Source organism: Genypterus blacodes, unplaced genomic scaffold (genome assembly GCF_046128005.1).
Source record: "Genypterus blacodes isolate CSIRO-AG114 ecotype Tasmania unplaced genomic scaffold, CSIRO-AGI_Gbla_v1 ptg000070l_1, whole genome shotgun sequence".
Taxonomy (NCBI): Eukaryota; Metazoa; Chordata; class Actinopteri; order Ophidiiformes; family Ophidiidae; genus Genypterus; species Genypterus blacodes.
In genome coordinates, this window is record NW_027466880.1 from 525173 (window position 1) to 551652 (window position 26480).

The 26480-nt window shown below is 42.9% G+C and overlaps 2 protein-coding genes across 3 annotated transcripts in view; both read left to right on the forward strand.

The window, feature by feature from the left end:
• On the forward strand, positions 1–2348 carry LOC143005421 (homeodomain-interacting protein kinase 2-like). Its single transcript, XM_076156836.1, has 9 exons — positions 1–222; positions 379–564; positions 699–880; positions 1028–1172; positions 1287–1400; positions 1499–1582; positions 1687–1850; positions 1969–2171; positions 2296–2348. Exons 1-9 carry the CDS (start codon positions 1–3, stop codon positions 2346–2348), a joined length of 1353 nt encoding a protein of 450 aa, XP_076012951.1.
• Positions 2349–5146: 2798 nt separating this feature from the next.
• LOC143005322 (low-density lipoprotein receptor-related protein 1-like) overlaps positions 5147–26480 on the forward strand; it is a 77826-nt gene continuing 56492 nt past the window's right edge. For both annotated transcript variants that reach the window (XM_076156661.1, XM_076156662.1), the window contains exons 1-3: positions 5147–5772; positions 16619–16738; positions 26137–26274. In XM_076156661.1, the coding sequence (XP_076012776.1) occupies positions 5676–5772; positions 16619–16738; positions 26137–26274 (355 nt within the window). In that variant the 5' untranslated portion in view covers positions 5147–5675. The remainder of the gene's footprint in view (positions 5773–16618; positions 16739–26136; positions 26275–26480) is intronic.

Genomic DNA, 26480 nt, shown 5'->3' on the forward strand with positions numbered 1-26480 from the left:
ATGCACTTTGAGAATATGGGCAAGGCATTGAGCAAGCACCAGGACGACATGGACAAGCAGGGGAAGATCATCTCCAGCAGCACCTGCACCTACATGGTTCAGACCATAATAGGACAGGGCTGCTTTGGAAAAGTGGCTAAGTGTATGAAATTGGAAACAAACACACCAGTGGCCATCAAGATACTCACCAGTGACTCCTCCCTTGAGGACGCCAAAGTGGAGGTTAACTCCATGTTTTCTTTCTGTTTATGTGTATTTTGTATCAAATAGGAAGCCAGTGCAGATCACACATTAGAGCCAAAAATGCAGTATGTATGCTGTCACAGCCCTGGAAGTAGATATCTGAGTCCCTGACTATTCACATTTTCTTTTCTTCAGGTTGATATGTTGCAGAGGCTCCATGGGCTCGACCCAGACAGGAACAACCTTGTTCGTTTCTATGAGTACTTTGAGCACCAGGGAAAGCCCTGTCTGGTGTTTGAGCTGCTTGACACAGATTTGTTGAACTTCATGAATAATCGACCTCTCCTGCGTCTGGCTGAGATACGGCCTATCGTTCAGCAGGTATTGCTTTCTTTGGATTATTCTGTAACCAATGACAACATAGTGTATACATTAGTAATCAAATAAATACTTCAAACAAATTACTAAAAGTGATGTCATATCATTTTATGACATTTCTCTCTTTCTACCTGCAGCTGCTTGTCGCCTTTGCCGGTTTGAAGAGGACTGGTGTGATTCACACAGACCTGAAACTTGACAACATCATGCTGGTGGATCGGAAGAATCAGCCACTCAAGGTCAAACTGATTGACTTTGGCATCGCCCAGTCTGCTTCAGACATACAGACAGGCAGACCCTTCACAGTAATTGCATACAGGTGAGTTTAGCTCATCTAATGATGTGTTTTTGCAGGATGTAGAGGTTCTGTCACTTACCTGAAACACCAGCAGAAGTGTTGAATATGAATAATTCATGGCTTCTGTCTGTTTGTTCTGATATGTTGTGTTTTTATTATTCATATTAGGCTGTTATCTTCCTTCTTCAGGGCTCCAGAGGTCGTGCTGGGCCTCCCACTCTCAGAAGCAATGGACATGTGGTCCCTTGGATGTGTGATGGTAAACCTGTTCGTATGTGGGGATCCCTTTGATGCCCCTAACGAATACGAAATGGTATGTAACATCATGTGCCTTGATAAAAACTTGATTATGCAGTTACTTTTATGCCAAACCTATGTGGACATTGGATCTATATTGTTAGCTCATGTGTAACTGTTGTCTTTCCAGATGCGCTCCATCATGGATTCCCGCGGTCAGCCAGATCAGCAACTTCTCAACCAAGGCCTCAGAACTCACAACCTTTTTACAAGGGACACTACCTCAGGTGTCTGGAGGCTCAAGGTATATTTTACACTTCACAGATTACACAACCAATGCTTGAAATTTGATGGTTTGAGGGATTCACGTTTCTTTTTATTCACGTTTTTTGTTTCTTTTAGAGCCCTGAAGAGTACAAAAAAAAAAGTGGCATCGAGGTTGAGCAGCATGAGTCTCTCCTGACTAATCTGCACGACCTCGGTCTGGTAAGTAATCCTAGTTTTATTGTAAAATAAATACAAACACAGAAATAGTATTTACTTGAAGTGGGTTATAAGTGAGCTATTGTTGACTTTGTTTTCCATTGCAGTACTACAAGTCCAATGACCTTGCAGAGTTCAGGGACCTATTACAATTTATTGACCTGTTGGAGAAGATGCTGATTTTGAATCCAAGTAATAGAATCACAGCCAACGAGGCCCTGCAGCATCCATTCATCACCATGGACCATCTGCAGGACGATAGCAGCATTTTGTAAGGATTCTTTTTCTGCATCTTTGTGTGTGTGTGCATTGCAGTTGACTGAAATTGTACAGGCTGCCTGTGTTATTCTCCCCTGCTTCCTTGTTTGAGTCTGTCCTTCTTCTTGCAGTGTTCAGAATTCTATCCAGGCTATGAAAGTCTGCACACAGGTGGAGGATGGAGTTTCAGCCTATCCTGAATTTTGTGACTCTTCCATCGGGAGTGTGGACAGTGTTGACGTCAATGATGTGCACAGTTTAACACCAGACATCAACACTGAGTCTTCCCCTATTGATCCAGACAGCAGACCACCATGCACCACCAAGAAAAAGAGTAGATTAAAGTCAAATTCTATCAGTGTTAAGAGTTTTGAAGATGCTTTATTACACACATGCCATCATTGTGTTTCATTGTCTAACTATCTACTGTTCAACTGCAATTATGTCCTTGTCTGCAGAGGTCACAATGTTCAGGAAATTCAGCCACTTCATCTCCTGTATGGTCAAGTGATGTAAGCGTCTAGCTGTAGTTCTACCAATGATCTCAAAGGTCATGTCACTCCTCCAATCAAAATCCTCCCTCTCTTAGTTTAGCCACGTCACCATTCAGCGGATGTCCAATCACATGCATGTTAACTTTTTTAAAAAGGTATTTACTGAAGTCCGTCTCTACTTCTTTCAGTGTGTTTATACTCCCTCCCCCACACCGCCGCCAGTTTGGCCCCTATCCTGCTGTCTGGGGGAAGGCTCCTCGCCGTCTACGCCGGCAGGATCTGTGGAGGCGTTGAGGATTCTTAAACACTGTTCCACTAAATGGGGGCCCACTCCAAAGAGAATCTTTCTCTTTCCCATATGATCCAATAAATAACTTCAAGGGCATCTAAATCTCTGAGTCTCCATGGTGGAACTGCTGTTGTGCTCCAGTCGCACCAAGGAGGATTCAAGTAATCAATGAATACATTTTTCAATCTGCTATCAAAGAAAATCAATGCGTTCTTTTTAATGAGTTTCTCAATAAAAACTATTGAAAAGAATATTTCATTGTTTGTCATGCTTTCACTGGCTGAACTTCTCTCTGACCTCTGTGGACAGAGGTCAAACGAAAGCTAAAGTTTGGAATTTGGGGCATTTAGATTTTCTCATTCAAAATACTCATTATTATTATTAGAGGTTACAGTTAACTTTAGTATGTTAGTAACTCTTGTCTATTTGCTTATAGATAATACATTCCTCATATTTAAGATATTAATATAAAATATTAGTCAAAGTTAGCTCTATTTTAAAAGGCCTGCTATTAATCCCTTCCCCAAACATTTCTCTTTCTATTGAGCCCAGCATCAAATGCTTTTCAGAGTATCAATATGGAGATTATTTGGATAAGCAGAGGATGTCTCATGTTTGTAACACTTTCCTAGTCAGTGCTGCAGTTTCACCCATGGTGAAACAGTGAGCATATCAGTAGTTATGTGATATTATTTATAAAACCAAAAAAAAGGTCCTCTGTATAAAGTTATACAGCAACCATGTCAGTGTAGTTGTTATCATGACCACTAGAGGGCACCCTAAGCTTTGCTACATCACTGAGCCCCAAGAAGGGTTGATCTATTAAGTCTGTTGTTGATGTTTCTCATGTACGTAAGTGAAATATATTATTGAGTTATTGAAGCAAATGTAAAATGGTTTTTAAAACTTTTATGTCAGGCTGGAAGCCCAATCCTGCTATACTTCCTCTTCTGTAGCTGTCTTAATGTACTCCTTTCTCCCAATCAAGATCTCAAAGTTAGCTCAAGTGCTTGTGGTTAACAATACTTTTAAGATTTGGTACCAATTTAGAAAACACTTAAAATTTGCAAACGCATCTCCCCTAGGTCCAGTCAGCAACAACCACCTGTTCACTCCCTCATTCTTGGATTCTTCCTTTCTTAGCATGGTATCACAAAGGCATACAATGTGTTCTTGATTTGTATTCGGATGGTAGTTGAACAGCTTTTCTAGGCTGCCAACACAACAGAGATTGCCTGCAAACCAATTATTTAGGTATCGTACCTCCAAATCAGACAATTGTCTCTAACAATTTTCAAAACTTCCCTTCCCCCTCCCCCTCAACTGATGTGGGAGGACGTGCTTACATTCAGGACACCACTAAGAGGGAATTGTTTCTGAGATTTATCACCGCATCCTGGATCTAGGGTACCAATCTAACTCTCAAATAAGGGCTGTCTGGGTGGGTAAACTTGGACTCCAACTAGACACGTACTGGTGGGAGGAAATCATACGCAAACTACAAAATTGTCCTGTACTTGTCTCGCATTCATCCAGTTTAAGGTTATAAACAGGGTCTACTTCTCCAAATTGAGACTTTCTGAAATGTAACAAAAGTAGAAGGCAAATGTAATGGATGTTTGATCCCAGACTACAATCTCACATGTCTTTCTTCTGCCCCAGGCTACACAATTACTGTTCTGGTTACTTCAACACAATGGCTGCCATATTGGGAACAGAGTTTCAACCTTATATTGCTATCTTCGGGACTCCACTCTCATGTCATCTAAACACTGCGTAAAAAGAAATGATCAATTTCACATCTCTGCTTACCAGAGGGTGCCTGCCCTTGCAGTGGAAATTCCCTAACCCTACCTCTGTCTCACAATGGATAAAGGACACCATGTTTTATATTAACCTTTTATATTAACCTTGAGGAATCACATTTTTGGATGGGATTTACCCTCTTCTTTTTACCGTGTTCGTTTTGTGGAAAGATGAACCAAACAAGATTCAAGAATGGATTCATTTCATTCACACATGTTATGCTTATTTCAGAATAAAGATCATATATGCAATAGAACACAGATGAGGAAGAAGAGGAAGAAGAAAAGGAAGAAGTAGAAGCTCATTTACAACGCAAAATTTCTCTCGCTTTCTCTCTCTTATACGCTTTCCCTCTCTTATACGTTTTCATCGTATAAATGGCCCCAAATCAATCTCAATTTGAGAGAAAAGCTGGCCTTTATTTGCACAGTAGTATATTGTGATAAGAAAGTAATTATTTTGGCTTTGTTAGTCTTGGTGAATTACCGCGTAGAGCAACAGAGAATACTTTATGTGATTTATTTAGAAGTTTACTTTTGATTTGATAACTTTTGATTTAGATTTTAAAGATGAATAAAATGTAATATAGTTATTGTTTTGATTGTGTTTTTTAAAGTGAATTTCTCCAGATGCGCGCTCCCGCGGACGGGGTGCATCTCATGGCAGGGGTGCACAATATGGCACAACACCGGCGGAGCCACTGCTGATGCAGACGTCACACATCAGTCCTCCCACTGGCTGCGCTCAGTCTGCTCTCCTCAATCTGCGACCACCAGCGGGGCAGAGGTGGTGTGCAGGAGAGCATCGTTTCATCCGCGTCCTTATCCTTCCGCGGCTTCTTCACCGGGGCACGGAGAACAAAAGGCGGCAGAAGTGCCTGATCAGAGGCGCGAGCGGCTTTCCACTCATCTCGACTGCGAGCAGAGGGGGCTAGCTTGATGCTTACTTCAGCCCGCTGCTAGCCTTTGTGGCACGGCTGTCCATGCTTCCGAGGAGACCCTAAGCAACCCCCGGGCTGGGAAAAGCCTCGGAATTTTGCCTTGACACTTCACAGAATAAGACTTTTCAGAGGGGGCACGGGAGCTGCGAGCCGCGTCAGATTGAATTGCGCACAACGGAAAGCGCACTTCTTCCAGCGGGGAGCATCATCGCCGCGGCTCGGTATAACACGTCGTCGCCTGTCTGCAACCTCCAGCTTGACAGGACCAAGAGCCGATTGATGACTAATATTCTTTCTGTATAGGCTACAATGTTGCGCACCACGGCCACAATGTTGGCGACAGGATTGCTTCTTTTGGGATTTTTGGACAGTTTGGACGTTATTCACCCGGCCAAGGCTATTGATGGTAAGTGCTGATTTAAAAAAAAAAAATGTCTGGATCTTCTTTAAAATGCTCAAAGAAACTATGGAAGTAAGTGTGCGGTTGAATAAGTGCAGATTTGATTGCCTTGTTTGTTTGTCTTTTTGGCAAGTGGAATAAGAAGACGTGACTGCTGGTTTGAGTAAAACAGTAAAGCAACGTAAAGGGGATGAAACCTCGGCGAGACAATTAAAGCAGAACCTTTTGTTTCTGTCTCCCTGTGCCACATGTGAATATTGCAGCGTCACACCACTGAACCCACATTTCCATCACACACTCCCAGACGCTTTTATTCACATTCCAACGATCAAACTGCAGCATATAGGCCCCCTATACATTGCGAAACCACTTGTTTTGATGATCGTCGAATAGCTACAATACTTTAAATTCCTTCTTCGTCGCCACTCTCGTTAATTCGCTTTACTGAGAGAATCTAATCCTGGCTGGTGTCATGGAAAATAAACATTCGCAACCTTCGCGCAGCTGTAATATTTATGATGTATCCGCCTGTCGTCTCCATATATTCACTTCACGTTCAACAGTTTTATGTGAGTGCTGTACCGATGAGACAGCAGTCAGTGTAAAGAAAGCAACACTACTATAACACTCTGACCTGGTATAGATGCGCAAATATGTTGTCAACAATATGTATTTCTGTAATCTTTTGATATTTGAAGCACAATGTACAATATGTCTATTCATTCTGCTTTATTGTATAATCGCCACTGTAGTTTTCTTAAATGAATCCGTGTGTGCGTGTGCGTGCGTGTGCGTGCGTGTGCGCGTGTGTGTAGTGCGCTTGTTGCCACGAACAGGCGAGTGCAGCACTGCGCCAGAGTTTGGTGTGTGTGTGTTTGTGTGTGTGTGTGTGTGTGTGTGTGTGTGTGTGTGTGGTTACTCGGTGTATCACCTGGCTGTACCAACCAGGACCCTGAATGCCAACAGTCATCTGCAGTGAGACAGTGAGGAGTTCAGAGCAGCCTCACACACACACACACACACACACACACACACACACACACACACACACACACACACGCACACCAACAACTTCTGGAAACTATTAAAGCCTCGCAGTCATGCGCACCTCTGTGCCCTTTGAAGAGCAGCGCGTTGAAAGCTTGTGCGTGTGAAAATGGAAGATGATGCATGGACTCTCCTTTCTGCTGCCAGCTGGGTTCGGTAAATGTTGTCTGTCACCTGCTTATTCCCTCTCACGTGTCAACAGCAGCAGTAGCTCTGAAATCTCCCCCCCCCCTAAAATCAACAGTTTTTGCTTGAACTCACTTATTGTTTTAGTGCAATTCACACCCTGATGTGATGAAGCCTTGTGTGGTGAAACCAGAGGTAATAACCAAACTGCAGGGTGACTTGGAGACATTCAGGGACGTGGAAGCAGATGTGCTCTGACAGAGCCTCTCCAAGAATATATGTTATTTCTCTCCCATATTGACATGATTCATACACACATTTGTTAAATCGGATGGAAGAGCACAATTACACAGTGCCCGCGGTTTTGACAGCCCACGTCTCAAACTCTCAAGCTTCATCTCTCTTCTTGTTTATTAGTTTCTCATGAGCAGTTGTCGCTAAGTAAAATAACATTTCAGTAAAAGTTAAGGTGGACAAATTGTTTGTGAGTAATGCTGTTGTTTCTTTCACAGCTCCTTTAATCCAGACTTGTAGATTTATCAGTATATCATTCCTCATAACATTTAAGCTAAAGAAGAAGATTTAACATTCTTCTTTGATAACATTTTCACACATTAGGCCAGTTGGATTGTCGAGCCGCATGCACCGGGTCAAGTTTCCTTGCGACTTTCCTGCTGGGTTTCTCGGCCCCTGAAGAGCAGCTCTCACTGTCTGATGGCTGTAAAGCAACCAAGCAAAAGTCCTCGGCCGCTAACAAGCCCCCTGAGTTTAACTGGGTCTGAGCTGCTCTTTGTTTCCCACAGGACAGCTCCATTAACAGTTGCAAATTGTTAATAGGGTGCTGCTAATTGGGGGGCCGGTGGAAAAGGCTCTTATGAAAGAACTCCCATCATTTCACTGGATGGAAGCAATGAGCGGTAAACACTGTGCACAAAGAAATGCTGGAGATAAGCAGTTGTGCAATCACGTCAGCCTTGTATAACTGGAAGTATTTGTTGACGTTAATCGTTTGTATTTATTTTGTCGGGGGCAGTTATCTAATTATGTGAAACAAGCCTGTTCAAATCACTTGGTCCCTGCCTGATTTGCTATTTTCCTCCTTTAAATGTGTTTACATCTTTGTTTAAGTCACATGTGCTCTTCCTCATACGTTCTTCTCCTGTCATGGCACCGTTGTTCTGTGGAGTTGCTTGTCATAACATTTGTTTTTAGGCTTCGGAACTGCAGGAGCATTTGGTTGCTAATGGAGTGATGCTGGCATCGCCGTGAGAGCCACATGGCCAAAAGGTTATCATCACTTCACTTTTGGAGAGAGGAGAGGAAAAGACACGGGGGCACAGCACAGAGTTGTCAGACTCTCATTGCTGTTGAACTTTTGCCCCACGAAAATATCTGATAGTGGATGAAGAAAGGCGACGAGTGTAAATATTACAGGACACAGCACATTTAACATAGGTACAAACACACAGTTGAGGCCAGCGCATAACTGAAATAGCTCCATTACTCAGCAAATACGCAGTAGGAGCCAGATCTGTTGAAGTTGGCTGTGTGTCACTGCTTTTATGTAACCCAACGCATTATTTTGCACATCGATTTAATGTTTCACCGTATTGACCGTGCGTCGTTTCTTGAGTTAAAAATATATAATGCTAAATTCAGCTGAAATGTATTACAATTATGTTATCGAGCGAACAATAAATCATACATGTATCTATGCACTACAACTGCTTTATGCCTGATGTGACAGCACATACTTAATAGCAACAGGAGTACATACATGTTTGACATGGAATAAGGGGACCTTTCTTCAAAATGACACTATGTAGTGATCACTGTGGGCAAACTGGTCAGAAAAAGCACTGTGACCCACTTTTGTGTTGTGACCCACTGATTGAGACACATTATCTCCATAGAGCTATTTCTGGATTGGAGAAAGAACACAGTCTCCAGAGGCTCTCCAGAAGAACATACGCAGATACTCGCCTGAGGATTTATTATGAACACACAATCACAGTACGCGCACAATACAATGGACTGCAAGCTTTTAGACCAGCCTTTACTTTGTGAAATCAAGGCTACAGAGAGATGATTGGTCCAAGCAGCCTTAGATCTCAGCCACAAGTGTTTTATTTGTAGCTCAGACCAAACACTTAGATAGACGCTAAATTGGCTGCAAGATCTGCCTTGTTAACTCGCTTGCTTTTGGCAAGACCAGAGCTCTCACTTAGAACAAAATGATAGAAATCCTTCATGCAGTTGAATGTTAATCATTAACACTTAGGAAGAGAACGCCTTCTTTCCTCCCTCCTCCCACTATTTTGTGGCACCAATTGGAAACAAATTTACTGTACATTCGGCATCCAGAATAGGTAAATAATGCACACACACAAAAATGTCAGAATAAACACAAGGAATTAGACACCTTTTACTGAACCCAGTACACAACGATCACTTCACTGACCCCAAGAAATCATTTGGTTATATGATGATGTATTTTCCTGGTTTTGTCTTAAAATGCTTTGAAACTGGAGGCCTGCAGCGTAAATGATGCTGTATAGTTTTCAGTGATTCATTCATTTGCATCACATTAAACCTCGGCCACATGCTTTTTTCAATTACGCCCATTTTAACAAGAACCACAGTCACTATTCTGTCAAATAACAAACAAATACAACTCTGGCAATGTCACCAAACACAGAAACAGAAAAATACATAACATTCCTAAAACAATGGAAGACAGAGATGTAACTCCTTTAGACATCTCCATTTCTTCCTTTTAAACCACTGTTTGTTGTACCTTTTGTTCAAAATTGCGGCGCTTGGCTTCTCGTAAACGCAGGCTTTCCACCGCTGTTTTCTGTCTAATATTACGTTATGTTTTCCTCACGAATGAGATTCAGAAATGTTTTATTGCTTCCTCGATCCACGGCTGTCTGTTTCCTAAGTTTTCGTGTTGCAGCCATATTCAAAACAGAAAACAGCTGGGATATCATATGACATCACTCTATTGGCATCACCTTTTAAATTCAGGGAATGTGTTTCCATCAAAGAGAGATTAATTCGATATTTGCCATTTCCGTCAAGCATTTTTCAATTTGATATGTCAAAATTTGCATAAATGTAGTCGGATTGAAACACAGCGAGTGATAAGGATCTACTGTTACTTGTCAAATGTCTTGATTACTGTTTCATCCTGCCTAAAAGACACTGAGAGCCTGATCCCTTCACGTCAGCCCAGGCTGTCATTAGCGGTTCACTGTGCTCAGGTTGCCTCAGCACAGGGATAGTGAGACTGAAAGAACTTTCGAGTCTGGAGAATCAAAGTGCCAATCCGCAGAGCTCACACGTCACACTAAGACTTGAAACTTGTGAAACGGTTCCAAAGAATTTCATATAAGCTTCTTTCATATGTTTCCCTGGGCAGCATACTAAGTAGGCTTAATTGTCATTGCTTTCCCCCAGCAGCTCCATACGGCGTGTGCTCAGGCAGTGGTGTAGCAAAGGGATTTGTCCAAACTGACTAAGTTGATATAATGGAGGATTGTGATCGTACCTTGTGGTTTTCTGCTTCGTCCTCACTCCGCTGCTCACTCCCATTTAATCCCTATGTGGATGTGAAGGAGGTCACAGCCTCCTCCTGCTGGGCTCCAACACTGGGCCGAGTACAAACAGCAGTCATGGCTGATTACTACTCTTGGGTGCAGACGTGGTGCAATCTCAGCCAGACATCAAACAGCTCTTTATTAAGTTCCCATTTGATTACTCTGCTGCGCTTAATAGGTTCTGCCTCTCCATACCACAAAGACATGTGTAGCCTGATTGTGCTCAGATCTGACCCGTAAAAATCCAAACAGCTCCAGGGAGCACTGTGCTGTCCTGCATGGCAGCCCCTCATTTTGCTTGGCAACTATCTCCAGACATGAGCACATTTTTCATGGTCATTCTCCCTAGGTCGAGGTGCACAAAAAGCACATTTACACTCAATTACACACAAAAGCACACAAAATAATTGGTAAGTGCTTTGCTTTGCAGTTTGGCCACTTTTGGACCATCATTTTTAAAATTGCAGCAGGAATTTATTTACCTGGAACCATCTGGAATAGGAACTGTGTGGTTCTTTCAGTATGTTCTCTAGTTCCATTCACTTTTGGTGACATGGACCGTAGGAGACCATGTCACATTGTGTCGCAGCAATACTGCCTGAGATTTAACGTGTTGTTAGGCACAGATTGCATCGCAACCTGTTTCAGTTTGATGGTAACTTTCAGCAGTATGAAATCTGGGTGATGCTTTCATCTCTGTTTGGCTCACACATGTTAGTTATTCACCAAAATGACATCTAAGTAATTCATTTGATTAGTCACTTTATTCAAATGGAAAGTTTTGATCTGATCCCTTACACTGCAGGGCTGCACCTCTTCCTCAAGCGTCTGCCTCTCTGCCCTGCCTCTCTCTCTTTCTCTCTCTGTCACACATACACGCACTCACCACCAGCCACCACGCCCGTGCACTGTGATATGATGCAACTACAACGACACCGGCAGTGTAAACGTCTACAGAATAAGCATAAATTATTGTAACACATATTTAGCGAGGCGCTGTGTAGTCTCCGTGACTTTTTTATTACCGCTATCTCAGTCGGAGCAGTTCAGAATACTGAGCCTGTTGATTTGTCATTGCAGTCTCGTCTCATGATTACATTTTCCTCATAACTGTTTTCCGCTACGAGTGCTCCCCAGTTCCGATAACGCAGCATGATGTTTCTGTTTTGTTGTGGACAAAGACAAGCGAGTGGTTTTAAAATGGCTCACGTCTTTCTCATCTTTGCATCTGATCAAGCACCATTGTTCGGTCTTGCAAGCTCAAAGTGCAGCTCAAAGTGTTCATGGCGGAGCTGTGAAGGAGGAGTGTGGAGGCTGGAACCAAACAGGCCAGTGCAGTTTGTCGCAGACTGCTGTGGCCCAAAGGTCAACACAGTTCACCCCTCTCCCTCCTTGTGTGTTTTCTTCGACTGTCCCCGGTTTCTTCCTCACTGACCAAACTTGGTCTAGAGTCCCAGACATTAGGACACAGATGGCTCTTGATTTTTAGTGGACTCATAAATACTCATAAACTCCTACATATTCTGTAAACATTGAAGACAGTCTGTGTCTGTTTTTGTTACTGATATAATTCAAGTGTGCTTCTCCTTCTCACAGCCATGATGTTTGGTTATGAGTCAGTGTTAAACTGGCTGTGATGAAGTATTATTCCAGGTTGTTGCTCTTAGAGATGATAAAGTGCATGTGAAAGCTTGCCCAATGAGATAGATTACACACAGATTAAGTTGTTTATCTTGCCCTCTTATAAACCTTCCTCTACTAAACATAATGAAGGTGTATCACATATAGCACCGAGGGACACTCAGGGTTGGAGGACCATCTTCTACTCTTGAGAAACGGCTTAAGAGTGTTATATCAGAGCGGCTAAACACTATCTTCTGTAGACTAAACTGAAACTGTGTTTTCCCAGTAGACAGCAAAACCGTCTCCGGGTGTTTGGAATAACTTCACTACTCTCACACACCGGCTGCTTTTGAGGAACATCCCAGCTTTGTTATTGTCACCAGCTAGGTATGAATCAATAGCAGTTAGGTGTGTTTAGTTAAAGAAACCAGAGGCCATGAATATAATGCATGAAGAATGTTTAAACCCACTCCAACCCACATATCTCAATGTATTATATGTCTCTCTCTCTCACACTCACTCACACACGTATACATTCCACCCAAACACAAGTCCATAGAAATTAAAGGAACCTACTCCATGCAATTTTACAGAATTCCATAAACATATTATGTGATAAAGTAAGAAACAATTCAGAATTGGGTGGTAATTACAATAAACACAGGAGAAACTTTGTTTCTGTTAACATCCCCTGCCCTCTCCTAAAGCGAAAGTGTGTGCCAGTATCCCCATTTGTTTAGTGTAATCCCATTGAGTTTACAAAGACACACACACTTGCCACTACTCCTCTCTCTATGACGTCTGGATAGGTCAGATAAAGTGTCATTCTCTCCTCATTTATTATAAACTATGTTGAAAAGTTAATCTGTAACGGCAGAACTTTTGCACACACCAGGAAGTAAAATAAGGGTGATGATTTGTTTAAAAATATTTTCGTATTTTCAGCAAAAATCTTAAATAACTGACAACAAGGAGCATCGGGGATACTTCATTGGTTCCTGTTGGGAAATACTTTGGATTTCAGGCTATTCTGGGAAAGTGTTGGATCCCTTACAGAATAGCAACCCTTCGGCTGATTTTGATTTATTGTGTCCCTCAAGGACACTTGAATCTGCACTGGCCAGTTAGAGAAGTGCCTCCCTGTGAGACCCTTATCCAGCTTTGAAGACTAGATTCCCTAGCGCTCCAGTTGCCATTCAGCACCCAAGTTGATGGCACTTTAAGTCCTCCTTCACCTCCACCACTGCTGAGTGGCGTGTGACGGGACTGTAGTCTTGGTGTCTGCTGAGGCTTTGTAGTGCCCTGGTTGATGCTGCCCTGCGTCAGAGGGCAGGCCTCCAACTTATTTATAGCACCACTGTGGGTGCTGGAGGAAATGGGGCGGGTGGCTGGGGAGAGGCCCGTGTTTGCCTTAGGAGAGGGCACTTCCTCCACACCAGACTGGGCTCATCTTGGATTGCTAGCAGACAGTGGCGGGGGTGGAGGGCAGACGATCTGCAGTGAAGCCCAAATGGCGATGACCCAAAGCATTTTCACGCAGCCCCTACTTTGGTAAACACACAGGCAGCTCATTGACAGCATGTGTGACATTCCTCCATCCCATCTCACTGTCCCAGCCCAGACTAGGCTGTTCTCAGATCCTCTGAGGCCTTTGCTCCAGCTGTGAGAGCCCCCCCCCCCCCCTCACTTGCACTTCAATCCCCTCTCCATTTGCTCGAATTGATGTCAGTTCTCTTGCGTCATTAATTGTCATCCACTTTACCCTCGGTGTAACCATCCTTTTCCTTTCTTTGTGGGTTCAAATTAATGCTACAAATGCATAGACCTGTCATGTACATTATGACTAATAAACTCTGAACAATACCACACAGAATTCCGGATCCACATCTACTCCTGATCTTGGCTCAGATATTTTTGGCCAAAGAACAGTTTTGACTGACCATTAATCTAGGAAACAGTGTACCAAAAACTGCATATGTACATATGAGGGGGACACGAAAGAAAAAGTTTGGGGACCACTGGCATAGACTGGTACAGACCTGTCAGTTCTCTGGAATTAACCAGTGAGCATCGTGCTTACAGAGTTTCTGGGCTACCAGGATCCACCATATATGACAACTTTTGTGGTTTCAGTGACTAGATTCTTTGTATACCTCAGTGCTTTTCACAGCTATATTTTCAGATATCACGTTATGATTTGGTGAAGCGAGATGGATTCCTCTGGCTGATCTGAGTTAGTCTGTTTCTTTCACTTTGCTTACACTCCCATTACAGTATACAGAGCTCCTACATTTAGTGGTTTAGTAACAATTGGTGTGATCGCCTACAACCTCAGCTAGCTAAACTCCTACCCTGCGCTTTCCTCGTCCTCTGCGTCTGAGGTGGGCGTGCGCTCCTCCCACAGCCGTTACTGGGAGCGGAGGTAGATGACGTGTTAAATCAAGTTGGTCTCTAAATTAATACACAGTAGAGAGAAAGAGATACGTGGCATCTAGCTGCCTGTTGTTGATACCTGTAAACAAAGACACGCATTCACACACACTGAAGAGGAGGTGTGCAGAGAGGAAACTCTTTAACACACGCCTGGTTGGCTTTCATGTATAATTTAACCTCCCCACCCACACACACACACACTCACACACACACTGATAGCAGTGACACAGAGAGAAATTGAAGATATATGTCAGGTTGAATGAATTGAATTTACCTTGAGCACCATTATTTTCCCCCTGGTCATTAAATGCAACGCCAGTCATCGCCTTATCCTACTTAATCCCACATACCATCCATTCGATCTCATGCTTTGCTCTGTTCTATTTGTCACTTTATCCAGCAATCCAGAGGCTCTTAGAATTTGGGCCTGAGCAGCTGATTTAGTGAATTCTGTATCTGCGCACTTGCTGAGACAACATTAAAATTGTAATTTATCTGTCCAGTCGGAGGGCCGCGATTGATGTCGATGCAGTATGAGATGTGGGTCCGATCAAAGGTGTCAATGATTTAGTCTTAGCATAAAGCAGAGTTTGGTATATCAAGCTTTTGCTTCATTTGGAGGAGCAAAGAAAATTCCCTAAAAGAAGAGAAGAGAAACACCAGCTCAGATAATACAAACAGCAGTTTGGTCACAGGCTGGTGATAAATATGACAATGTGTGAATTCCAGTTATAGTTTGGGATTGTCAGTTAGTCACTTTAAATATCAACTGCTAAAATGTCATTAATTCAGATACATAAATACTTTGATGTGATTTCCGTTCTGGCTGTGTTGTGTTAGCCAACAGAGTATCAAGAAGGCCTGTAGCATCCCAGTGCCGACCTCCAGTCTGATGTGTCCCTGTACAACCTCACACACACAAAAACCTTTCAAATGGTTTCAACACTGTAAACTCTATAATTATTTTCATGTCTCACACACTTCCTTCTGTGACCTCCTTTACAAACTGCCTTTGGAATTATACAGCAGATGTGCTCAGTATAAAACACCAGTTTATAAGAAACTCTGTCAGACATATGTTAGTTTTTGATGGAAAAAATATGGTGAGAATGGAAATTAAAAGCCCTGTTTATGAAATCTGGAAAGTATCACTTCAGGCCTTCAATGAAGCAATCGATTCAGTAATCGTTGCTATTCTGTGCTCTTCAATTCACAGCTGAATGCCTGTTTAATGAAACACAGTTGTGAGACTTGTGAGGTCAGCTCTGGCTTTCAAATCCTTCTTCCGAGTTCATAGCTGAAGAAAAGTCAAGAAAAGTCCCCGATCCCGTCCGGGGATACGATTTAGCTTTTCACTTTTTGACCGGCTACACGTCCTTTAGGCAAATACATGTCTGCTGCTGCCTTTCATTTAATCCACATGGAAAAGTGTTGTGCAATTGAAGTTGCTAGTTACTAGTCTAACCACCGAGAATCTCCCTTGAATGTCCGTGGTGTGTATGTCTGTGTGTGTGTTTGTGTACTGTTCTGAAAGGACTTGAAGTCGTGTGGGTTGGAATACATTTCCTCATTTGGCAGTGGATAGACTGGGCCATTTTTTCTCTTTTGGGAAAGTTGGATTGATGGGGAAATGGAGGCCGGGGTGGGTTGGGGGGGGGCCGGCAATTCACTGAACAAGATGTTCTTTGATATCCTCTAGACATGTTGCATCATTGGTATTGGGCTGGGAACACTGACCTGGATATTTACGTATACCAAGTTTATGCAAATCCTCTCCAGGCCTGTGCAACTGTGTGTTTTGGGTATTTGTGTATCCATTCTCTATTTCCACAAACTTTCTTTCGAAACTAATTAGGGCTGGTGAGGGCCAGTATTGACTCTGAACACAACAGAGCTCACTTACTAATGAGAGCTGAGGTATAAAGATCACAGAAAAATAAAAGGATTTGTTCTTTCATGAATGGTAATCAGCAAATCTGCAAAACCTTAACAATTCCCCGTCTTTTTGTGTTTCCTTTTAGCCCTAAGCACCTGCAGCCCCAAGCAGTTTGTCTGCAAAGACAAGACGTGCATCTCCAAGGGCTGGCGCTGCGATCGGGAGAAGGACTGTCCAGACGGCTCGGACGAGGACCCTGATGTTTGTGAGTCTCTATAATGTGTAGGAAAACATTGAGAACAAGACTGAGCTAATAAGCATTTAAACACAGGAAAATGTCCAATGTAGCGTGTCCAGATTTGGGGTTGCTCTGCTGTGCCATGAATGTAACATGGCTTTGCTGCATCTGATCAACACAGCAGACTGAACTTTGGCTGACATTTGAACATTTGGGATAGATGATTGCAGCCTGACGCAGGAATGCTTATGTAGATTTATACATGTGTAGGCGTCACTTTATTTCAAACACCCTTAATGAAGCCAGTTTAAGAGTTTAAGTTTTAGGTCATAACAGGAAGTCGGTGTTAAAAGGAGCATTTACTAAATATGTAACTGTAAAATAAAACCACTCATATAACAGTAAAAAAAAAGGCTTCACAAACAAATGTTAGTAGTTGATAGGTCATAGTTGTTCTATCTTTAACCTCCCTGTGTAGGAGCTCATTTTAGAATTTAACACAATTAAACAGACACACCGTAATGCTGTGTTCAAGTGCTCATCGGATGAAACAACTAACACACAGAAGCTTAAAGTAACACAAAGAATTTTTTCCGGTATCAAGAGCAGAATGGCCCTAGGTTGTTAATTTTGGCACTTTTCCAATTTCAACCTCCACTTGAATGCAGCATGTGGCCAAATTCTCCTCGTGTTTTGATTAAGCAGCTTGTCACGCATTTTTCCCAGAATTCTATGAATCCAAGTGTATGTTTTTCTCTCTAAGTGATCTGATATGTCCGTTTGGGGTTTGTCCAACATTTTCCCCACTACAGTTCTCATAACACCCTTAGAATATAGTTCTTGTGTTATCTACACCACATGCTAATTCTCCAGCTTTTGATCCCTCAGCCACGTTTTGAAGCAGCCACTGGTTAACAGACTGAGATTGAGAGCTAATTAGATTTAAGTGGTTAACCATAGCGGAGATGAAGAAAACAATTGGGGTGTTTTATTGGCTAGTGAGAGGTCATCCCGCCTTTAAACAGCCCAGTCATGTCCAATTAGGAGAGTTACAAAGTTTGTCTTGCTTTGAAATGTGTGTTTCCCCTCTGCATTCAGAACCAGCAGCCATGTGACAGGCAACCCAGAGTACTAAAAAAAGACAGCTGTCATTTCAAAGTCTTCATTAGGGCTGAGATCCTTTGAGGGTGAATCCCTGGGGGAGGCAATGAAGGCAGCACTGTCTTTTTGGTCAGCCTCTTAGACTGCAACGCCTGTAGTTTTCCAAGAGGACAGAACCGGGGGGTGACTGTCGAGACTGTGTATGTGTGTGTCTATGTGTATGTGTGTACATGTCTCTTTGTTTTGTGTGGGGGGGCGGGGTTGGCTCCGGAGATAGCAAGTGAAAGACTGGGCGGTCAGAGTAGAGCTCTGTAGCTGTAGAGCCGCTCGAGAGTGAGGGTCTGGAAGTCATTAGATACTTGCCCGGAGCAATGGACAAACCTGCTGTTTTTCACAACCTGCTCTTCCCCCTCTTGGACAGCCTTCTTCCGCATCTCTATCTGGGACAGAATCTGTGACTGCGTCCCCCCCGTCTCCTGCTACTCCCCCAAGGTTATGACAGGCTGTCAAAAACAACAGTTTTTGGGCTTGTGTTTGGAAGCGATGTGACTTTCCACAGTTCAGGGCGGAAAACATTTAGATGTTAGTCAGACAGACGAAAGAGGCTGAAAACTCAATGCCTATTGTTAGCTTTGTTATTTTTGTGTATATATACAAATATATATGAAGTTTGAACTGTATGAGGGTTATTGTGTGAGATTTCCCAACTCCTGCAGTAATGCCAAACTCTATCACCACCCACATGTTCCGTAATATTTGTAGCTTTATTGTCGTGAGAAATGTGTTCTTTGTCAGGGCACTTTTGCAGATGCTCCTGCTTCAAAGATGCATGAGTGCGGTTTATTTATTCGCTCATGTGGATGCGCCTTCACAGTGGCCCTTGTTGGGGTGTTGGCCATCATCAGTGAAGTCAGCCGCTGTCCAGTGCAGCTGCTTTGCCCCACAATGCTGTGCTTTGTACCCCAGTGCTGGGTCAGACTGGCAGAGAGTGATACTAACAGGAGAAAACAAAAACAAAATCTTTGTTAGGGGTTAGATCCCATATTCAACCAATCGACCAATAAGCATCAGGACTTGTTTTGTGTTGGTCAAGTCTCAGTTTGGTCCAAAGCCTAGTCGCGTTTATTGGGGTCCTGGAATATTCCCACGTGCAGTGAGTGTGCCCTGCAACCACAGGAAGCGTGTAACACTGAAATGACGTCCCCTGTAATAAGGGCAGCGCTGCAGACAGTTCCCACCTATGCTGCAATTAGCCTTGTAAGAGATGAAACACTCAAAACAGTAACTTTCAGACAATGTTTTAAGTCGTAAAGCACAATTGTTCATGATGTAAGGTCTGGGTCACTGATTCTATCTCAGAATATACAAAGAAAAGAAAGTAAATCTGTTCAGTTTCTTGCCTTCTTTTGAACTATTAGTACAGAAGTTAAACCTGCAGCAGACAGTTAAGAGGGATTTGATCGTTTAGTGTGTGTTAGATATGTGGTATCGTGTATCAGGCAGTTGACCCAAGCCAGTGGTTATGCCGTTCAAGTGTACAAAATAAGTTTATCTGTTTGATCCTGCTACTGTTTCCGAAAAGCGCTCAATAAGCTGCTACCACCCAGTCCAGATAGCCATCAACATGTCAGCGAAAACAACCATAGCCCGAGATGAAAGAGTCTGTCACCTTTGAGCACTTAGTTCCTACAAGACTTTGCTGCAGGTGTGAGAGCGTGACCCCCGCCCCCTCCCTCTCTCTCTCTCTCTCTCTCTCTCTCTCCCTCTCTCTGTATGTGTTAGTCGGCCTCTCATAGATGTTCATATGAATATCAAATACATGGATTTTGCAACCATGTAATGCAGATGAATGGTGCAACCATCAGGATACACAGCTTGGTAAATTTGACAAAAATGTCAATATGAGTTAGCTACTTATTGTCTTTAAAACCTTCAACACTTAACACTAAATGTATTATCCATGTTATCTGTGTTGTTATAGTGAGGGAATCATTATCAATGGAGCAGCCCACAGCTGAACTTTAAGGAAAACAGATAATCACTGGTTATTAAGAGCTGTGGCCACCTCTGGCTCCATATTTACAAGGGCAGATGGGAATAAAGCGTATGTATTCAACAGTATCTTCAAACTGTTTAAGCTAGAGAGAGAGAGAGAGAGAGAGAGAGAGAGAGAGAGAGAGAGAGAGAGAGAGAGAGAGATTGTGTTTAAGGGATTAAGGCGGGCCGGATGTGACCCACCGGCCTCCAGCTGGTCATTTTTAGATGGACGGTTGAGGCTGGAGCAGCAGAGAGGGCAAAGCTGCCCCGTGAAAGCAGGACAAGAGAAGCCTGCATGTGTTCAGCCAAATGAAAGCGTGTCAGGGGTTTAAATTTTAGAAAAGAGCATTATGTAATCTCAGCAGGCCTCTCTGGAGAGGAGGGGGCCAGCCAGAAGCACCCCGAGGAGGGAAAGAAGCCAGCTAAGGACAGGAAGAGCGAGCAGGGGACTATGCATAATGAGGAGGAGACTGAGGAAAGTGAGCTGTAATGCTTATATGATAATTTGATTGTATCGCGAGGAAAGAGACACAGACAGATGCAGAACACCTGGTTTTGCCCCGTGGCTTGTTTCTCAGTAAACCATACCGTGTCTGATTAGGAGAGATAATAAGTGACTACATCCTGTAAGTGAGAGTGCATTATTGAACACACAGCTTGTCTCCAACAATGAGTGTTTAACTCTTTCAACTCCGCTCATTTGTTGTCTTTTACTATTGCAATTAGACTCAACCTCGTCTCTGAACCCTGCAGGCCTCCTTTCATTTATTTTCCTCTCCATTATAATTAATCGTCTGGCCTTTGAATAAGTTTTCTAAAGTTCTTGCAAACAGATGAAAAAAGACATTTAACATGCTTTGTGATTGAAGTTAATCTCTTGGTTTAGAACTCCAAAAGAAACTTCCTTTCATATATTACCTGCTCTCAGATAGCAGTGGTTGCTGCCCATCTTCCCTCCACAACGACAACTTGCAGAGTTGTAATCGTTTGCAGTTAATCCTCGCTCCATTGTGAAGATGTGCGGCAATTGACGCAAATAATCACTGTAACTGTCAAGTGGCTAGGTAAGAACCTGATTCATTATTGAAAAGTTGTATTTTTTTTTCCCCGTCGGTGTGTGTGAGTCAGAGAGGGAGAAGGAGGGAGTCATTTGTTATTGGGTTCTTTTTGTACATGAGAGAAAGAACTTCTGTTTTCTTTTATGCATGGTTGCCTAGGGATGCAGATGTGTGTTTGTGTCTGTGTTTCTATGTGTTTGCTGATGAAAGAACAGCTTGAAATTTAACCAATGGTTTGTTTACTTTTCCTCCCTCACACTCCTATACTGATACCATAGTCCTAAAGTATTTATTTATTTGCTGTATCGGGTGATGTTGCCTTGCATGAGTCTTTCCGATTATTTTACAGACAGAGGCTGTACACTTTGTGGCTTCTCTTCCCAGTGGATTGAGCTAAGTTTGTTGTGCTTTGCCGAGCTGGATTTAGCCTTCCTGCTTTGCTTGTCACCCTGCCAGCCACCCCAGAAGCCCCCCCAGGAAGGAATGTAAATGCGGTGTTGATATGGTTAAAAACTGCAGACGCCAATGTACTAAAGGTGGACGCACAGTGGACCAAGTCTACCACGAAGGTTAGAGCCCAAAACAGTCTCAATCAATCACTGATGCTGGTTATTTCTCCAAAAATGTTTCTATATGGAGACATCATTGCCTCAACAAAAGGAATTCTTCTACCCTTTTTTTGGTATTGCAAGTAAGATAAGGATGAAATTTAAGAATATGCGATGCACCCAGTGGTTTGGTTGTAGTTGATACATGGTGTTATCATCTTCTGAAGAGTGAACTGTTTATAGGACTTCTATCAGAAATAAACAGTGTTGCTGTGCTGGAATTGTTACCCTGCATGCTCTGCTAGCTGTTGCTATGCCTGCAACTTGGCTGTGCATGATGTTGTTGACATGGCTGCATTGAGGAGCGACATTAGAATACAAACTCCCTCGTTATCCGCTCGGTTCTTTCTTCGGTGGGTTCGGCCTAAAAGAAACTCTGGAGTCGTTGCATCATGTTTGTGGTGCTGTGTCCTAGTTGTTTAGAGGTTTGTTTGTTTGGCAGAACAGATGGGCAGGGGGGGGGAGGGGAGGTCAATGGGTGCCGGGTCAGGATTTTGGATGTTGCTTCCAAGAAAGTGTCATTCGGGCTGTGGACAGAAAGGACCAGCCAGACTGTCAAAACATGGTCGTTTGTGGTCAGAGAAACCAAGTATTTGTGTGTCATTAAGTAAATGTTCCCTGTAAACTGGGTGAAACACGATTTATTCATGAGGTATATTTGTGGATTAACACATTAAATTATTCATATGTTTTGGGGGGGTGGAGGTTGGGGCAATTCCACTGAAAAGCACCATTTTTTTTTTGTAATTATGGTACTATTGTATTAATTTAAACTTTGAAGCAGTAATGGCAGGGCCAGCTTTAGCACTTAGGGGGCCCTAAGCAGATTTTCAGCCTTGTTCTTTTGTTTTCCACCTCCTCTTTTCTTTTCCCCACTCCAAATACATTTGTCATTGTTTCATATGGTCACGCTTATAGTCATGCTTCTGTACTGTTACGGTGTCTGTGCTAACCTTATTGCTCTCTTCAGTAAGCCTTATCCTGACCAGCTTAATGCCTCTTTTATGTTTTACTTTATTGTTGGCTCTTAAAAAAGTTAGTTTTTGCTTGAATAAGCATTATGTAGACTTAGCACAAAGACTGAAGAAACTTGCTGTTGTATGGAAAAGTCCAATATCCCTTGCAGGCTTTGGAGACAACAACAGTCTGAACCAGACCCAGTTTATTGACTCCTTCAGTTTATCTGTCAGACCCAGCTGGGAATAAATTCTGTAACTAACTCAAATGAAAGAGAATGTTTCTTTAAATATCAGCCATTAAGGAACATAGAAGTACAGGGTAACAATATACCAACGTGAGGGTGAACAGGTGGTAAAGCACTCAGCCATCACCATCGAGACCCTGGTTTCCACGTAGGTAGTGTTGTCTGAAGCTTGCTAATGCGTTCCCATGGACACAGCTGACCACATCCGTGGGTGTTAAGATGGCAGGATGCAGATACAGTGAGCCTCCTACTCCTCATGCTCATCTAGAGAAACCAGCTTCCCACAGGTGAAAAAGGTGTTGGTTGTGACCTCACATGTGACAGAGTTAGCGTGCCCTCTTGACACACAGTTGGGGCCAAGCAGTGACAGTTGGGGAGGTTTTGCCTAGCAGGGGTCATATCAGATTAGGAACACAAAAGTCCTTACGTCCCTCCCTTCATTGTGCCCATGTGCCCCTCACACGTTCTGACTTGCCCTGCTGCCCCGGCTCTCCCTACACGTGGCCATAGCTCAGCTGAGGCCGGCGTTTGCACGTGACGCTGCTTACAACATTGAGGCTCAGCCTGATTTGTGGAGGGGCCACAGCCGATTTGTGGGATCTAAACAATGACCATAGTTCTCCTGTCACCTCTTGCTCTCACCCTGCGATTACCCCGCCTTCTGAAAATGTGCATGTGATCTACCACTGTATGGGGCAGCTTAAAGACTCCACTCGTGCAAGGTGTTTGAAATCCACCACCCTACAATCTTGTTTCGATAGATGCTTATAGAGGGACGGCTTTGTTCAGCTCTACAGGTGTTTTTGTATCCTGTGGAAAAATTCCACCAGTAATTATTTTGGCTTCCTTTTAAAAAAATATCCAGGTGGTGCAAATCCTGCGTTTGGTAGGGATTTTTAAATGAGGTAATGAATAAGGTTTGTCTGTGTGTGTACACCCTGGGACAGATTTGTGGAGTCGGGCAGACTTATGGAAGAAGTGAAGGCTGCTCTGGTCTCTGCTGACATCTCTGTGACGTCTGTAGGAGAGAACTGAAGCCTGGAAGCATTCCTGGTTCTCCATAGGAAAAGAATAGTCAAAACTCCAGCCTCTGTTTTCATTCATTGGCACCATCAAAGGTTAGCCTGTATGGGTCGATCATGGAGACACAAGATCATTTTTTCCCCCTTTCCTTGCATGCCCTAATTAAGCCAAAGGACAGAATATGCAAAGCCATCCAATCACAGCCAGCCTGCCCCCTTCTTTCCCACTGAAAGGTTTGCTTTGAACACTGAACTTGACGTGTTGAGAAAGATAAATACAGACCTAACCGTTGTTAGAGCAAAATGCTTTGAGTTTCTAACCTGGTTCCCTCACACCAGAGGAATGTTGAATAAAGGAGTCTGCTTAATTCAGATTAGCAATGCCTTTTCCACTGCGACTGTGCCAAATTCTGCCCTCTTGAAATAGGAATGGAACCTTGTCTGTTCTGTCCAATTCCTGTGCATGAGGTGTTCCATTTTGTCTTCTGTGTTTCTTCCTTCCTTTTCCATACCCCTGTCCACCCTCCTCCTGTTTTTCATTGTTTTATGTTGTTCATTTTCCCCACTTTTTCCTTCCTCTTATACGCTTAAATGGGTCAACAGATGTTATAGTAAGAAAGATGGGAAGAGTCGGTAAGGAGGAGGGACTGTTTAACTTTTAGAATGGTGCGTCTTGCACAGTGATTTTGCATCAGTTACAGTGAAGCCCAAGCATGTTGCTGCAACTTGTCAACATCTAGGCTAAACAAAAAACTTGCGCAATGTAAAATGTATTGGATATTGGGATTAGGCTGTTAATAAATGTTAATGAGACCAGGCTAATCTGCTCACTTAGCCTAGTGTAGCTGCTTGTGTTAGCATAATGCCAGCAGTCTTTTAACAACATGTACAGTAATTATCTATTTCAACATCCTAATGATACATCAACATCACATATTGTACATGCCGGGCCTCAGAACGTTCATTTTATAATCTTTGCTCTCTAAATAGCAAACCTTAGGCACTTTTTGTTCATTTGTAGTCCCTCACAGGTGATGTAGCCGTCTGCCATCTTGGCTACCTGAGCGGGATGAATTATGGGCAGGTAGCCTAGCGTAGCCACTACTTGGTGAGCATCATGTTAGCAGATATTTACTTTCTTTGGTTAGCATTCATGGACAGAGTTGGTGAACACTGTGACACATTGTGGTATCAGTTTTTATGTGTACTCATGACATTGTCACAGAGTTGTTGTTTTGTTTCTAGAATACAATACAACCTCTGTGTTTCCGATTAGCTTAGCGCCAGGTCAGGTTACATCTAGGCCACATATGTTCACTCAAAAGTTGCATTATTCTTAAGTTGAGTGTTGCGACTAAATTCAGTCAGTCTGAAAGCATCATGCTCAAAAAGTCACATGACAGACTTTGAATTGACCTGAGCAGAAGTGACAGCAGAGTGCTGGGAAAACGACTGACTTGAATTGGGGAAAGACGCTGAGTCATTCAGTTTTTTTGCAGAAGAAACCTTGCTCAGAGTCACAAGACAAGAAACCTTGTCCAAGAAAAAGAGCACAGCAATAAGAACATTAAGGAGAAAAGCCACTGCTGCTCAGCCGAAATCTTTATGACTGTATTCAAACCCACGTCGGGTTAAAGCTGCATAGATTTAGTGTTTTGGGGGAAGTAACTTTACCCAAACTCATATTTGCTCAAGATGAACATTTTCTTTTCTCTTCTTTCTCTCTCTCTTCTCTCTTACTGCTGCATCAGGCCTGCTTACTGTCTCACATACTGTTTGGTGTTTTTTGGCTGCTGTAGATGTAGAGTAGGTAGTCATTTGGCCGGTCCCATTCGGGATAATAGTGTTTTTGTAGTTCTGCCTAGTCTTCCCTAGTGGCCATCTTGTACTGCCACAATGAGTCTTTGGATTTCTGCCTTGTGGTTCTGACTTTTGAGAAGAAAAGACAAAGCCACAACATGTGAGAATCAGAATCTGACTTTTAGTGAACGAAAATGAATTTGCTTCTGTCCTGTTCTTGTTGAGACACAAAATTGGATATAGCACAAACAATCAGTTTGTGGTTGCTGTTGAAACTGTGTGTGCTTGTGTGTTGCTGTTCAGCAGTGGACTTTCCCGTGATCATCGGTAGTCAACACAAAAAAAAGGAAAGGGAAAAAAGACAAAAAAGCAAGACAAACAGAGGTTAAGATGGCTGCTAAACATGGCTGCAATTATAGAGCGGATGATGCAGTTTTTCTTTGTTGATGCAGTTTCTCAAGGCTTTCATAAGGTTTTAGGGATATTGGGTAGCAATAAGCATTGTTTGCTATATCTCCTTCATTTCTTGTATTTAACAAAGCAACATCATGACCTCTTAGATTTTCACTCAGTAATGTGTTTTTGTTTCCATCAGGTCCGCACAGTACTATATCGCGATGCCCCACCAATGAGTACCAGTGTGGAGGAACAGAGCTGTGCATCCACATGAGCAAACTGTGCAATGGTGTTCCAGACTGTACTGATGGCTGGGATGAAGGGCCGCACTGCAGAGGTATCACTCTCACACACTTCTTTTTGGAACCAAATATTCTGAACTAAATTAGGAACTACTGTACCCACAATATGTCGGAATAGGAACTACATGGTTCCATCCCCAGCTAGGCTTCAAGTGCCATGTAGATTATGGAAATTAGTGCAAGTGACATGTTAAGTGTGACAGCTGTGTCCTTTTCACAACACAAACACACAACTTGGTAT

Coding starts and splice junctions, on each gene's coding strand:
- LOC143005421 (XM_076156836.1), top strand. CDS start 1: ATGCACTTTGAGAATATGGGCAAGGCATTGAGCAAGCACCAGGACGAC. Junction 565..698: donor TACGGCCTATCGTTCAGCAG/GTATTGCTTTCT, acceptor TTCTACCTGCAG/CTGCTTGTCGCCTTTGCCGG. Junction 881..1,027: donor TTCACAGTAATTGCATACAG/GTGAGTTTAGCT, acceptor TATTCATATTAG/GCTGTTATCTTCCTTCTTCA.